At 41.2% G+C, this 16922-nt stretch overlaps 1 protein-coding gene across 2 annotated transcripts in view; it reads left to right on the top strand.

The window, feature by feature from the left end:
• Exoc4 (exocyst complex component 4) overlaps positions 1 to 16922 on the top strand; it is a 711678-nt gene that overhangs the window by 635890 nt on the left and 58866 nt on the right. For both annotated transcript variants that reach the window (XM_034519115.2, XM_076913572.1), the window contains exon 15: positions 7571 to 7712. In XM_034519115.2, coding sequence (XP_034375006.1) covers positions 7571 to 7712 — 142 coding nt within the window. The remainder of the gene's footprint in view (positions 1 to 7570; positions 7713 to 16922) is intronic.

The raw sequence follows: 16922 nt of genomic DNA, 5'->3' as shown, positions 1-16922 counted from the left end.
GTCTGGGTTAGTTTCCATTTACAGCAAGAAGAAGCTTCTCTACTGAAGGCTGAGTGAGGCACTGGTCTATGAGTCGAGCAGTGTGTCACTAGAAGCCATTTATTTATACTTGCAGAATAATAGTGTTAGGTTTTCCTCTATGCCCACGACCTATTGTCTCAGCGTCTTGGCCATGTTAGCAGTGTCGGGTATGGATGCTGTCCATGCAGTGGGCCTTAAATCCAGTCAAAAAGTGGTTGACCACTGCCATATGCTTATGTTGCTATTATACCAGTACATCTTGCAGCCAGGTCACTGTTGTGGCTTGCAGGGTTTGTGGCTGGGTAATATTGATGATTTACCTTTCTTCTCAGTTGCATTCAGGGTACCTTCCAGCACCATGAATGCTAGTCTATAGGAGGTGAAGCTTCTAATTGGGCCATCTCCACTTTTCAATATGCCCTTACCATCGGCTTTTGGAAAACTTTTTTGATATTAGACTCAAAAACTTCCTGTTGGCAATGATCTGCTCTTCGGTTTTTGTTTTCCTGTCAGTGAGTTATAAAACTAGCCCAGGGCTAAAGAGAGCGTTAGGACAGTTAGAACAAAAGAAGAGGACTCAAGAGAATTGCATCTTGTAGTGAAAGGGTGACTCAAGGCTTCAGCTCTGTGATCCATGCTGAGGGCCTTCAAAGGGGAAAGTGAAGCGATTCCAGAGTTAAGACTGAGTAGCAGGTATCTAGCAAACCAAGCATAGGAGAGGGCAGGAAAAAGAGAAGCTTGTGACTGGCTGTGACTCCAAACCTCACTCACCCTGAGGCTATTACTCTTTTCCATTCCAGGGCTTTGAGAGGGCCTTTGTTTTCCTAATAGGGCTGGAAGTCTGGAGTCAGCAGTGTGGGGCTGGCCAATAGCTAAACAGTAAGACTAGCACCTACCTGATTCTTGACCTTTACTTCCCACTGCAGGAAAAGGAAGAGTAGTGGAGAAAGGAGTGGTCGCAGCCTCAGCCTGCTTCTTTTATCACAAAACTCAGCATTCTCTGAGGGGCTCCACAGAAGTCTGCTTGAAGGTTTACCAGACTGTGACACAAGGCCACTTCTTTCTGCAACCCCATGGCTGCAGATAGTGAACATTTCCTATGTTCACTAGAGTGAAGATTGGAGATAAGATTGCCTTGTCTATTGTCTCTGCAAAATAAAAGCTATTTCTATTTGAGATCACAAGGTTCATCTTCCTCCTGTTAGACCAATAGATTTGATAGAGAGAGCTCCAGTTACCTCAACATGAGGGTGAGCTAGGAATCTTAAAAGATCCATACTTACATAATATAGTGGTCATATTATGAATGATCAGATGTCAGCCTTTCCCAGGGTTAGAATAGCTGCTCAGAGTGCATGTCTTAAAGAGGTGATCAATCACTAACATTTTAAAAGTTCAGTACACATGGGGCTGTGGCAGAATGGAGAGCAGCCTCTACGACAGATACATAATCACTTAGTCTCCAGAAGAGTATGTGCAGAGGTGTGTGTGTGTGTGTGTGTGTGTGTGTGTGTTATGTAGGTATGAAATGGGTGAATGGGTGAGTGTGTAAGATGGGTGGATAGATGAGTGTGTGAGTATGGTGTGTATAGGTACAGGGTGTGGTGTGAGGCATGTGTGTCCAATAACCTCATTTCCTGCCTGTAAATAGAATCTATCAACACTGCCACTTGACATTTAAGAACCAGTTAATTCTTCTATGCTGTCTTTGCCACGCTCAGCATTTTTTTTTTGATCAATACATGCCTTCTTATTTAAGAAAGCTTCATAAACTTCAGGAAGCCTTCAGGAATTTATAAGCCAGCTTTTCAGGGAAGCTCTAGGCATACGTTATCATGTTACGTTAATACCATGTCATAGTTTTGCTATAACTTCCAGTCAGACAGAATGCACAGCTTGCCATGCCTCCACACTGTCCTGCCATGGCCATTTCAAGCTTTACTTGGCAGATGAACCTGCCATTTGCCTGTTCTATTTGGGGTTTGGGTTTTTTTTTATTTATTTCTTTTATTTTTCATACTTTGTGAATGGTCGATTTTCACATAGTGAAATTATTTATTTGTATAACAAAAAAGGAGAACCTCTGGCTTTTTAATGAATTCTACCCAAAATATTTTTAATAATATTTGGTCAGTTATAATATTTTGGAGCTTAAAACTATGTGTATAATATCAGAGTAATCTCTACCTCTTCTCATTGATGAATACAGATAGTTCTGTGGACCAGACTTTGTGTCACAAAGGAAAGGAATTCAGAGCCTTAAAAGCCCTAAAGTGCTTTGAAATATAATAATGTTACTTAAAGTTGCTTTCATCTAGCCTGCCACATGAAACATTATGATGGCAATGATGTTGCCTTGCCATAAAACAACATGAATAATATTATCATTTGAGAGGAAATGCAGTGTTTTATGTCCACTCTCCAGCAGAGCGAGTTTGTGAACAGCTAGAATAGTGCAGGGATTATTAGAATTTTAAATCTACACCACTATATTCTTCCCCTTCCAGGTCAGTTCCCTTGAATATGGCTCACTTGTTTGTGCCTGCGCCACACTGTTGTAATTTCTTAGAACCCGATTCCCAAAGGAACTTTAGCCTTAAAGGTTACATGCCTGGATCACATTTCTGGCCCTCACTTGGGCTTGATAGTCCAGGAAAAGACATAATCACAATACATACTACTTGGGCCATGTTGACTCCTACCCTATAAAGTGAGTTAGTGATGTCTCAGTGGGTCCTATGCCAGGCTCCAAGCCCATACAGCCCTTTTTGCAAGGGGCCTATGTACTCTAGCCAAGGAAAGGCTTCTCTGCCAAAGAGGCAAAACGTATAGATGACTGAAAACTGAATTTTGAGATAGATGGGATTGTTTCTGGCTGCAATTATTAAGCTTTAACTGGGACAAATAAATGACTAAAGGAGAATAATGACTGTGTCTCTGATTTATATGAATGTTAAGAAAGCTTTGTGTGCCAATATTTTCCTATGTCAACCCATTTACCACTATGTGACATAGTTGTCCCTACTTTACACAAGATACTAAGGCAGAGATATTTGAAAAAATTTATTCTGGCAACATGCTAGAAGCAGGACGCAAGTACAGCAGTCAAGAGTTCTGAGAATAAAAGAAGTCTTGACTAGTATGACCAAATTATTGTTGGTGATCTCCAAGAAACCATAAGAAGCTTAAATAACAGAACTCGTACTTCAACTGGTCAGTGTTTTCCTAAGGAATCTATTCAAATGTTTTAATATTTTATTTACTACTACTACACACACACACACAAACTTGTTTGGATAAAATCCACCCTCCAACTCTTCCCTTATCCCCACCACCATCCCCCCTACACACACACACACACACACACACACACACACACACACACACACACACACACATCTTGATGTGCATTCTACTTTCTTTTTAAGAGTTTTAATACTCTTAGTCTAGTTAGTTCTGCCTGTATGTGCTAGGTATAAGACTATCTACTGAAGGATGAGTAGTTACTCAGAGCCCACACACCCTAAGAAAACTGACTTTCCCTCCCCCCAACAGCCATCAGCTACCAGTAACTCTTCAGATACAGGTGGAACTTCACAAGCGCCTCTCCTATCCATTTCTAGAGTTTTGGCTGACTTAAACCTGTCCAAGTCTTGTGGATACAGTTCTAGATACTGAGTTCATGTGTGCAGCTATGCGGCCTTGCCCAGCAAACACTGTTCCACTGCAGACATCTAATCCCTCTGACTCTCACGTCCTCCACACCCTCTTCCCCAGTGATCTTCAAACCTTTATAGAAAGGATATGATATAGATGTTCCATTTCAACACTGCTTGGGCACTTAATGACTTTGTGTTTCCAGAGTTAGTGGTCTCTCAGCAGATCCTGTGAGCCCCAAGTCCAGGAATACCTTCTTCCAGAAGACCCAAGCCCTCTGGCAGAGAAAAGAGTTTTCAGACAGAGAAGCAAAAACATACTAACATTTAGAACTGAGTACTCCACAGGCGTGGCATGTTGGCCAGTTGTGGTTCTTTGTATTAATCACCATCTTCTGTAAAAGGAAGCGTCTCTATTGTGGATTGATCAGGGAATCCATCTTTGGGCACAAAGATAAAAACTTAGAGACATTTATTACTATGTGGATTTATCAGAATAATAAATATAGTAGTAGTAGTAGGCCTGTGACTTGGCCAGCCATAAATTTTTGACCCAGTTAATGGTACTAGAAATGAGGACCATCTTATAGGATGGGTATTATACTGTTGTATACATCTTGCCAGACCACTCATTATTACAGCTTACAAGGTTCACTGGGTGAGACTGTTGATGACATTTCTTGTCTCATAGCATTCATAGAACCTTCCAGTACTACGAGTCCAAGCTAGTAGGGAAGAAACACCCAGGTAATTATTAGCTTGAGTTTTCCATGCCCTATAATTCATATGCAGTGTCTTGTGCAGTGCCCCGGCCCGCGGGGATTCGACGAGACCTTAGGGAAGGGGGCGAAGGAATGAAAGGACAAGAGACACAAAGAATGAGAGCAAGTCTGGGTTCTGATCAAGCTCTGAAACTTTAATTTTGGGGGCAGGTTATAAAGACACAGCAAACCGGGAAGGTTGGGCGAGGGTCATTGTTTAGGGCTATCCTACTATGGAATCCTTACTGTCTAAGACCTTCCCACTGTCAATCTTATCACCCTAGACCATCCCACTATCATAATCTTAGCACCCTAGACCATCCCACTGTCATAATCTGCTCCAAGGAAATGCCAGACGTTCTTTAGGTTCCTGGGACCTGAGACCTGTGAATGTCCTTTCTTAACCTTGTACTTGATTTTCTAAAACAGCAGGTAATTTCCTGAGTTTGGCTCCAGGCATCTGCTCCCTTTTAACAATTTTAACAATTTTAAACGAGGCTGGCAGGCAAATGCGGACATTAAGAAATCTCATTGGCAGATAAATCTCATTGACCAGAGGGGGAAAGCATTGACCTGATCCTCCCAGTATCATTTGTAATCGTGTCTTTTTGGGGAGGAGAGGGTTATTTATCTCATGGGCCATGTAGGATATTGAGAGTCCTAGTTGGCTGCTTTGAGACACAAGAAATCAACACCAACCTCTATGCAATCAGGTTTGCTTTTCAGGGGACTCAGAAGCGGACAATTTGGGTCCTCCCCCTGCGGTACCTTGTCACGCACCCCTTGCAGGTACCCACGTTGTGTCCATGCCATGCCGAACCAACGTGCATAGATCTGAGTTCTATGCAACTCCTAAAGGAGATGTGTCAACGCAAGGCTCAGCCAAGCCTCTATCAGCCGAATCAAGTCTTTTAGGGGTTTAGATGCCAAGGAGTCAATTTGTTGTTTTATAAAGCCAGTGAGTCTGTTAAAGGCCCACGGGTGAAAAGCCGAAAGGCAAGGGGAACTGATCACAGGGCCCAGGATGGAAGGGAGAAGGGTAGTAAGCCAAGGAGAGGCAGAAAACTACTCTTTCTTGTTCTCACTGTTTCTTCTGACATTCTAATCTCTTTCTGATCTTGACCACACTATCTCTAACTACCCCAGTTTAGTCAGTATAAAAACAACATTCCTCCTTGGGGTGGCACAGAGGCCCCCTTGCTGAAGGAAAAGCGGATGAGAGATTTTTCTCTGATGCCAATCTCTAGCTGTTCAATGTCCTTGTCAATGGCCCGTCAAGGTTCTGAGTAGTACAAGTCCCGAGGCCTGCATCAGGATCAGAACTTCCAACAGCAGATACCATGGGTGGCTCATTTTTATCTGGAAAGGAAAAAGAAGGGAATTCTCAGGGAGATTTCTCTTCCCTGGATTTCAATTGTTATCCATTTTATCTACAGTTGGGTCTGGCTTTGTGGAGGTATCTGTTTCGCCAATCTTTCTGGCAGCCATCTAGCCGCGCCTTCTTTGGTATCAAACAGACATATCAATCCTGTCCCCTTGTTATAGGTTAATTCATTTACAAGAGAGAGAGAGAGAGAGAGAGAGAGAGAGAGAGAGAGAGAGAGAGAGAGAGAAAACTTACGTATTAGTAGGTTCCCATATTATGTTTCCAGTCCTTCCCCCATACACCCTTCTCTACCCTTGGCTCCTACCCTAGCCCCTCCTGTTCCATTTTCCCCCTTCCTACCTTTATATCATTCACATTCTATCCCTCCTTTCTTTGAAATATCCTTATGTCCCCTTGCTAGCTTCCCAACTTCTGTGCATTCTCCAGTATAAACATGTATACCTAAAGATTGAAAGCTCACACATACATGTGAGAGGGAGTGTGTGGCAGTTGTCTTTCTGGATCTGAGTTTCCTCACTCAGAGTGATTATTTCCAACTCCGTTCATTTACCTGTGGACTTCATAATTTCATTTTCTTTGTGGCTGAATAATATTCCGTGTAATTCATCCCATTTTTCATTATCTACTCATCCATTTAGTAAACATTAGATTGATTCTATTTGCTGGATTTTGCAAATATGCCAGCAGAGAATATAAATGCATAAGTATCTTTATAGTAAGATATGAAGTCCTTTGGAAAGTTAGAGAAAGTAGCTATACTATTCTCCTAAACCGCCCTGTTAGGGCCTGGCATTGCTCTTAAGTTACATGTGAATTAAATGTGGCCCACAACCACCTCACTGTCTTTCACTCCCCAGATGTTAAGCCTCAGTACAAGTGTCATAGTCTCTAGAACAGCCCAAGTGATCACTTCCTACAGACTGGTTAGTTTGCAATATTTATTCTGAGACATTTCAGGAGTGATCTAGAACAGATGGAACACTTCTGTCCATAGAGTTTAAGAATTATGAAACAATTTAGTCCAGTCATTTGAGGTGATTAAAGAATGGGGAAAGACTTCAGAGAGGTCAAAGAGGTATCTTCACTACTTAGTTCTGACATGCCTGAGAATGACTGTGGAGCTGAGTAGAATTGGTGCCAGTAAGATTCTTGGTGTTATTGAAGAATGATCCAGGGGTTTTGTCAGCTCAGGTGTTTCAGATGTGTGGCCAGCGGGCTCAGAGCTGCTTGTTTGCCCTTCACAAGGGTTACTGTGAGTGTGCAGCCTGAAGCTGAACAGCAACTTGAAAAATAGACAGGAGACACAGGTTGCATGTGCAGGCCATACAAGCTCTAAAGCTGCTTCTTTTCGGTAAATTGATTGAAGCAAGGGACTGAGTAAGGAAGAACACTGGTGAGCTGCCTCAGTGGGGAGTGGCACTTTCTGTATAGGCCTGACAACCTCAGTTTGATCCCAAAACCTATAATGAAAAAAGAAAATGAACTGTGTTTACCTCTGACCACCACACACATGGTGGCACACAGAAACATGGATTCCTACTTATACATAGCAACACACACAGCGATAATAATAAGTAAAATAAATAAAAGAAGTAAAAACAAGAGTCTAGCGTACCTTAGACTTCTAATGCTGCCAAAGTATTGAAAACAGCAAGATGACTAGATAATGATGATAAAGTCATACTTTATCATCCAGGAAAACCTGTAGGTACCTAATGAAATGATTGCTTTGTCTTTTCTTCTAGTGCTTTCCCCTGCTCAAGAGAGCCACGTGAACATGGACCTCCCCCCAGTGTCTGAGCAGATCATGCAGACGCTGAGTGAGCTTGCCAAGTCCTTCCAGGATATGGCTGACCGATGCTTGCTTGTCTTGCATCTGGAAGTCAGGTAGGACCCAACTAAACACAGATAATTTTGGTGTCAGGGCCCTCTGAGACGTAATTCACATGTTGTCTGGGGGGGGGGGGGGCATCAAGTGCCACCATAATTTTAGTTTTTACTGTTGATGTTGTTCTTTTCTTATGCTGAGCAGATGTTTAGCAGTATTCAGTGTTCTTAAAGGATGGAGCAGATGTTGGACTGTGAGAGTGGTGACTCAGGGTGTGTGCCCTGTGATGCAACCTGGATTTACACATGCACACCAACCATGTGGGTGGTCTCAGGGCCAGCTAACAAGTTATTTTTACAAAGCTTATGTCTCCTCTTAAAATGAGAACAAGAGTTCTTACCTTAGATGTTATGAAGGAAATCTTGAATAACTTGTACCATTTCTATCAGGTATTAAGTCAAATGTATGACTTTATCATCATCGATATTTTTGCAAGTCAGAAAGAAGTTATATCCAAGAACCACAAAGCCCCACTTCAACAAACTTAAAACTCAATTGAGGAGGTTAAGGAAAAGAATGATCCAAGAGAAGGGTTTTTAATATGCCTTATTCCTTCCCCTGCAGTAGAAAGACACTGCCATTCAGATGCATATCTTCAGGTGTCCACTCAATCATTTGTTAAGCATTTTAACAGGTGTCTTCTCTGTACCAGGCTGTGCTCTAAACACTGGGACACAGCTATGAGCAAAATACTGCAGGTCCTGCACCTCTGATGGTGTAGCCAGCAGTCGCAGATAAAGCAACAAAGATACTTTCAGATAGCCATAGCTAAAGCATAAATAAAAGAATGAGAGGCCAACTCAGAGGGTTAAGCCACCTGTCTCCAAATCTGCTGACCTGAGTGTAATCCTCAGAGGCCACATGATGAGAGGAAAGAACTGGCTCTCAATTGTCCTCTGGCCTCCACACTTGTTAGCTCATGGTGTGCTCACACAAATAAATTAACTAAGTAAATAATTTGATAGCATGAACTGCAAATGTAAGCCACATAGCTCATGTAAATTTACTCATACAGGTTGAACATCCTTAACTAAAAATTCAGACTTGAAACTGCTCTTTGGACTTGCATTTCAGATGCCCAGCCAATAAGTCTGTGCATACATTCTAAAATTCAAAAATTTTTGATCCCAAGTATTTTCAGTAAGGGATTCTCAAAAAATAGCTACATTTTAAAATGTAGAAGGAAGGAGATAAAATGAAGTATATTTTGTTTAACCATATATACATACATACATGCATATTATATATATGTATATATACATATACATAGGGATTGTGTTGACACAAGGTTAATACAGAAACTGGGTTACTTTTCATTTTCTGTGGTAAGCCTTGGCATCTTCACATTTTATACTTAGAGTGCATCATGGTGAGGCCATTCCACATGCTCAGTAGCTACATGTGGCAAAGGTACCCTGGAAAATACAGGGTATACAAGTTAACTAGGAAGGGAATTGTTTAGACAGGACGTGTGGCAAAGTGACAGTAGCCATCCAGACAAAAACCTAGATGAAGAAAGTTTCAGGGAGACGTAGCGCTCAGAAAGGTCCTAAGACACAGTCCAGGCAAGTTGGAGGCACGGAGAAGAGCCTAATATATGTGCAACCAGATGAATGGGGCGGGTAGAATAATGTAAAAGACAGTCTGGGGCCTAACTGTAGGCAGTCATGTGTCTGATACACTGGAGGTCTCCAAGACCAAGAGAACAGTTCTAAATGTGTTAGGAAGCCATTGGAGAGGCTTCTCCAATATAGGAGAGCTGCTAAGAATCAATATTTTTAAAGGACTGTTCTGGATGTTGTATGGAAATGGAACTGCAGAAAAAATACGGTAACCAGTTGAGACCTGTTAGGAGCATCAAAGTGACAAGGTGGAAATATGAAAGATGTAGAACTTGGAACATATACGAAAAGTAGAAATCGCAGAACTTACTGTCAGATTGGCTTGGGTTCAGGAATGGGTGGCAATGAGAAAAAGACTAACAGACACCAGCCAGCTCAGAGTAATGTGTGGATGTAAGAGACATGAACGCCAGTAGACAGATAATGAAGAGGGTAAGACAGGGGCGTTACAAGTTTGACGGCAGCCTGGACTATACCTTTCTGGTCACATCATCCTAGATATGCCTGAAACCATCTAACTGAAGCAAGACAGACTGAAGGAGTAGAAAGGTCAGGGGTACGGATTAGAGGTTTCAGAATACAAGAATTTGAGATGTTCACTCTGAGAAGCTTATCTGACACCTAGGCAACAGTGCCAACTACTAGATCTCTGGATATATACTTCTGAAACCCCGGGATCAGAAAGCCTGGTATGGCCTGGGAGTACATTTTCTTCTGTGTTTTTTTGGAACAACATTAAAGTTGCTTAAACATTTTCTTTAATTTGAAGTTACTATGTAATCTATGTTTTAAAAGTATAAACACAAGTTTGGTTTATAGTTAAGAGGAATATATTTAGTTTCAGTTAAAACTTGGATGGTTTTGAGGCATGTTAATACCACCTCCTTATATGCCACTTGCTTTTGGCATTCTTTGCCTTCCCCACAATGCACTACTCCTCTGTTGCTTGTTAGCACCCTGAGAGTGGAACAAAAGAAGTAGCCTGCAGGTTTGGAATATGCTGTGCTCAGCATTCTTCCTGACTTTATTTCAAATATTAACTTGTCTTGAAATAAAGCATCTCACTATGTATTTTCCGATTTGTTTTACGATAATTTTTAGATTTGTTTTCTATTTATTTTCAAGTCGATAATGAAATAAGGCAGGCATTTTCTATGAATAGATAAATTCAGTGGACAGAGAAGAAAGAAAAAAAAAAAAAAAAGAAAACACCCAGTAATATTCTGAGGCGACTGTTACCCTAGGTTGCAAAGCAAAACAAGAGAACAGCAAATTAATTACTCTCCTAGCTCCTGGGATTTTATGCTATTGATTGTGCAGTCTCAGGACATGTTCTACATTCAGAATCACCGACTTGTATGTAGCTAATTCCAGGCAGGATGTTTTCAGCACGTCTGAGTAAGATCTTTGAAATCCTTAACCTTTGTCCTGTCCCTTTTATTGTTTGTGCTGCTTATCAATACTATTCTTAAAATGCCAAACGTGTCTCGTCAACTTCATAAGAAATCACACAATTGTAATATTCCATGTCTTTTTCAGTATTAATTTAAAAACGGGAAAGGATAATTTCAGCCTGAAGTTTAGTGCTCTAGATACAGAATTATTTTTCCTTTACTCTGAGAATACTAAACATAGTTTTTCTAAATTAATTTTTATATTTTTTGTTATAACCCGGTTCCAACATTCCATTTGTTTTCTATGAATATGTCTCCATTCTGTCCCTATTCTTGATGTGTGTGGTTCATGGGACTAACCGACTTCTCCACATATGGCTGAAGTGATAACTGTGGACACTCTCTGTGTCCTGGGAGCACTGGTGAGGATACAGAGTATACAAACAAATATTGTGCTAATCATCCCATTGTACGAACCAAGAGTGCAAGGCTAGAGAAGAGAACACTCACTCCTCAGGTGTGACTTGTTCATTGTTATAAATGGCCCCAGTAATTGAACCAGTCATGATGTCTGTATGATTTCTTCATAAAAAATAAGCTCTTCCTAGTTTTATAAACAAGACTGTATTCTTGAAAGGAAATGAGTTGTTTTATGAACTGCAATTTTACATGATAGTCCACTTGTAAGTCAGTCACATGCATCTGCAAGTACAGAGGGTGTATTAATCACTTCTCTGTTGTTACAATAAAATGTCATGATCTAAAGCAACCTAAGGAAGAGAGTTCATTTTAGCTTAAAATTCTAGTCAATCATGGCAGATAAGGCATGGCAGCATGAACAGGAAGCATTGAGATCACAGTTCATCAACACACAGGAAACAGAAAAGAAATTAGGGGAGACGCTATACACTCTCAAGGCCCACCACCCCAGTAACTGACTTCCTCTGTCATGGCTCCGCCCCTTAAAGGTTCTATAACCTCTCTAAATAGCACCACTAACTTGGAACCACATATTCAAATGCCTGAGCCTGTGTGACACATTGCTCATTTAAACCACCACAGAGGGTGTGTGACCAACCTCCTCCTTATTCTGATACTTAAGTAATGCTTATTTTATCCCCATCCTGTGGTGAAAGAGAACTATAATTGAGGCCCTGCCAGGAACTGGCATGATGAAAAGTGATACTCTCTTGAAAAGCCTAAAAATAGTAGCAAGAACAAAATTAAAAATGAAAGCCATGTGAAATATATTAATGGGTTATACCAGCAAAAGTCCAGAACAATGTTAAATGCCAAACTTTATCTTAGTCCCCAAAATAATTTATATTTATAGCCTATATAATTCTTTAGTACTGTTTAAGTTCAAAGCAAAAGAGATAAAAAAATGTTCTTGAGTCTTACAGGTTCTGTGTTGAAGAACCCATCCAAAGAACATTTGACATTTTGCCCATGTCTCTGTATAGATCACATGTGACCACCAGGCAGTGTCTTTCCACAGTTTGAAGCAGAAAGCAGATGATAACACCCCCCACCCAGAGATGAAAGGCATGGTGAGACCATGAAAAGTTATTGAGAGGTTTTTTTTTTTTCATATTTGAACTTTAGAAAAAGAAAATTAAGTTGCCATTTGAGTCCACAGTGCCAAGAATGTCACCTTTATCAGCTGATTTTCTTTACCATCAGGAGGGCTCTAAGTGGGTTCAACAGCAACTGCCTGTCACCGTTGGGATCCTAAGTGTGCACTTTCTGGAAATCAACCATCCTGCTGTGCAATCAACGGTGTTTGCAGAAAACCTTAATGCCAAAGTCAGGCGAAGGTCAGCAGCAGCACACCAGAACCCAGAGAAAAATAAAACTTTATTTGAATTTGATATTCACGAGTGATATTTTTTTTCTGATCATTTGGGGAAAGGAAGATAGTACTTTAAGCGGTGGCTGTCTCTTCTTTTTGCCCTCGGCTGTAGAATATCATCATAAAGATTCACCTGCAATATGTCAGAATCTTCTAGCCCATCTCTGATTTGTCTCCTAGGTCTACCAGCAGGTTACTCCTTTGTGCCAAAGCTAGTCTTTGATCTTATCATTTTACTTCTTAAAGTTCTCTTGGGATGATGAAGTGGCTTAATGATCACAGAGGACCCAGGTTCAGTTCCCAGCACCCATATCAGGCAGCTACAGATTCTTCACATCGGCTTCAGGAGGCACCAGCATTCATGAGCATGTGGAGACACACACATTATTGTTTCATTTTTAATTAGTCTGTAAAGTTCTCTTAAGGATCACTAAATATTCTGGCATAAAATCTCCACAACTTAGATGGCCTCTAAAGCTTAGGATGACATTCTACAGCCCATGTCCCTAACCTCGTGTGACACCTCTCTCGTGTGATCTGCATGGAGCAAAAGGAACCTCTCACTTTTGCTCAGAGCCATTGTCCCATGTTCCACTTCATGCCTTTCAGAATGCACTTCCTATGAGTGTGGCTATGCTGCTATAACTTTAAGTTGAATTAAAGATACTTGAGTATAGATGCTTGTATTTCAACTACTGCTACTTCATTTTCATTTCTGCAAGGTAATGATTAATTGCACTAATCAAGATTCATACTCCCAGGTGGGTCATTTTTCATTAATTATATAAGGAAGATCACATTGTAGAGGGGCTGTGACCAGAGCCTTTAGTTGCATCTTGATCAAAACTATTCTCTTTGCCAATTAACTCAGGAATGTCAGATTGGTTGTTGGTGACATTACTTATTAATTATAATTAACAGCTATGAGGATAATCTGAAATCAGTGAAATTTAACTATATAATTTATATTTGTATTTCCTCATATGGAACGTTTTAAAGATATTGCATGAGACTGGACAGATTGTTCTGTGGTAAGAGCACATGTACAAGCATGATAACCTGAGTTTGAATCCCTAGAACCCATGAAACATAAAATGTCAGCTTTGGCTGAGTACCTAACTCCAGCATTGAGGGAAAAGGGTAAAGATGGGTTGATTCTTGAATCTTGCTGGCTGGTCAGGAAAGCCAAAACAGTTTTCTGTTCACAACATGAAAAAAGCCCAACATTGTTACTGTTTAGAAAAATGGGGTCTGGGGTACTATGAGATAATATAATGCATCTACATAACCAAAACAAATACTTTTTGTTCTTTTTTTTAAATTTTTTATTGGATATTTTATTTAAATTTCAGATGTAATCCCCTTTCCCCATTTCCCCCCCACCCAGGAACCCCCTATTGTATCCCCCCCTTCTCCTGCTTCTATGAGGATGTGCCCCCACCCACCCTCCCACTCCTGTGCGTAGGGTGTCTGGAAATGCAGAGAAGGGCCCCAAAAGACACCTGGTGTCTGGGATTCCAAGAGCTTTATTGATATGATAGATGATGGTTGAGTCTGGATGTTTACCTCCTTGAAACTCAGGGCAGACCTGAATTAAATAGGGAGGGAGAAAGGGGGGAAGGGGCTGGGGAAGAATGCGTAATTGGCTCTGCCCTCTGGCCTTCAGGCATCTCATTAGTATGTAAATCTCTCTAGGGCCTGAGGCCTGTAGTCACACCCTCTACCTGTGCTCTTTGGGTGGAGCTGCATTGCCCTGAATGTGACTGAACAGTGTAGGTCAATGGAGTTCCACACCACGTGTTAGGAGCCTGGATTCTGGGAGCAGAATAGATACCCATCCCTTACAGGCAATGGACACCTGTTGAGTGTCCAGGCTTTCCAGCCAGCTCTTCGACCAAAACCAGCCATCCTATGTTCTAGTGTCTGGTCCTACACACTCCTACCTCCCCACCCACGATTTCCCCGACACTGGGTCATCCAGCCTTCACTAGACCAAGGAATTCCTTACCCACCTATGCCTGACAATGTCATCCTCCCCTACTTATACAGCTGGGACCATAGGTCCCTCTCTATGTGCTCCCAGGCTGGTGGTTTAGACTCTGGGAGCTCTGATTGGTTGGTATTGTTGCTCTCCCCATGGGGCCACAAACCCTTTCAGCTCCTTCAGTCTTCTCACTCACTCCTCCATTGGGAACCCCATGATCAGCTCAGTGATCAGCTGTGAGCATCTGCCTCTGAATATTTCAGGCTCTTGCAGACCTCTAAGGAGACAGCTATATCAGACTCCTGTCAGCATGCACTTCCTGGCATCCACATCATTGTCTACCTTAGGTGATACACAAGGGATGGATGGATACCCAGGTAGAGCAGTCTCTGGACGGCCCCTCCTTCAGTTTCTGTCCCATGCTTTGTCTCCATATTTGCTCTCATGAGTATTTTGTTACCTCTTCTAAGAAGGGCCAAAGCACCCACACTTTGGTCTTCCTTCTTCATGAGTTTCATGTGGTCTGTGAGTTGTATCTTGGATATTGCAAGCTTTTAGGCTAATATCCAATTATCAGTGAGTGCATACCATGTGTGTTCTTTTGTGATTAGATTACCTCACTCAGGATGATATTTTCTAGTTCCATCCATTTACCTAAGAATTTCTCAAATTCATTGTTTTTAATAGCTGAGTAGTACTCCATTGTGTAAATGTACCACATTTTCTGTATCCATTCCTCTGTTGAAGGACATCTGGGTTCTTTCAGGCTTTTGGCTATTATAAATAAAGCTGCTATGAATAGAGTGGAGCATGTGTCCTTGTTATATGTTGGAGCACCTTCTGGGTATATGCCCAGGAGTGATATAGGTAGGTCCTCAGGTAGTACTATGTCCAATTTTCTGAGGAATCGCCAGACTGATTTCTAGAGTGCTTGTACCAGCTTGCAATCCCTCAAATACCTAGGCACAGGGGGAAAGTTCCTGAACAGAACACCAATGGCTTATGCTCTAAGATCAAGAATTGACAAATGGGACCTCATAAAATTGCAAAGCTTCTGTAAAGCAAAGGATACTGTCAATAGGACAAAACAACAACCAACAGATTGGGAGGAGATTTTTACCAATCTTACATCCAATAGAGGGCTAATATCCAATATTTACAAAGAACTCAAGAAATTAGGCTCTAGCCAATCAAATAACTCTATTAAAAAATGAGGTACAGAGCTAAACAAAGAATTCTCAACTGAGGAAACTTGAATGGCCAAGAAGCACATAAAGAAATGTTCAATATCCTTAGTCATCAGGGAAATGCAAATCAAAACAACCCTGAGATTCCACCTCACGCCAGTCAGAATGGCTAGGATCAAAAACTCAGGTGATAGCAAATGCTGGCAAGGATGTGGAGAAAGAGGAATACTCCTCCATTGTTGGTGGGATAACAAATACTTTTTAACTGGCACACAGTGCTGGCTAAGATACAGAACAACTAGAATGTTGTGAGCAGGAGAGCAAAATAATAAATTTCATTAATACATGGTATGTTTCTTCCAAAACTGTAGGTACCCTTAGCCTCTGACTCAGCAAAGCCTACTTCTAAATAATTAGTCAAGAGAAATGAAAATTTATATTAACATAAAGCTAGGAGCAACTTAAAGGGGAAATTTAATTCTTTCAGCTCACAGTTTGAAGGAATACAGCCCATCAGGACAGAAGGCGTGGTGGCAAGAGCATGAGGTGGCTAATCACAGTGCATCTGCAGCCAGGAAACACACTGAGAAAGATGATTAGTGGCATCTAGTGGCTTCCTTCTTTTTCCCTTTTTATTCTAGCCTGGAACACCAGTACATAGAATGGTACTGCATACATTCTTCCCTTCTCACTAAACATCTCTGAAAATACCCTCAAAGTTGTACCTAGAGGTGTATCACCTAGGTGATTCCAAATCCAGTCAAGTTGAAGATGAAGAAGTGGAGTTATAGATGGTTGTGAGCCAGCATGTAGGCACTGAAAACTGAGCCTCTGTAGTAGCCACGAGTGCTCTTGACCAGTGAGCCTTCTCTTCAGATCATTCTTTTAGGCATTCTTATTATTCTTATGCCCCATTAAACTGTGGAGTCTTTAATGCTGCAAACTGTCTTACAGTTCCAGGTACTAGCATAGTTCCTAGCAAACTTATACATGTTCAATAAGTGACTCACTCACATAATAAGCTAGCAATAGTCAATGTAAAACTAGTGACAGTTGTCAATTCTTACTGTGAGCTCCCTTCACATCAGACTCCACATCAGGGCCTTTGAGGCAGAGTTTATTATTATGCCTATTTCAAGGGAAACTGAGGCACAGAAAGATTCCACTATC

This window comes from Arvicanthis niloticus, chromosome 15, assembly GCF_011762505.2.
Source record: "Arvicanthis niloticus isolate mArvNil1 chromosome 15, mArvNil1.pat.X, whole genome shotgun sequence".
NCBI classification, from domain to species: domain Eukaryota; kingdom Metazoa; phylum Chordata; class Mammalia; order Rodentia; family Muridae; genus Arvicanthis; species Arvicanthis niloticus.
Note: the sequence above shows the minus strand (reverse complement) of the source record. Positions and strands in the feature narration are given on the sequence as shown.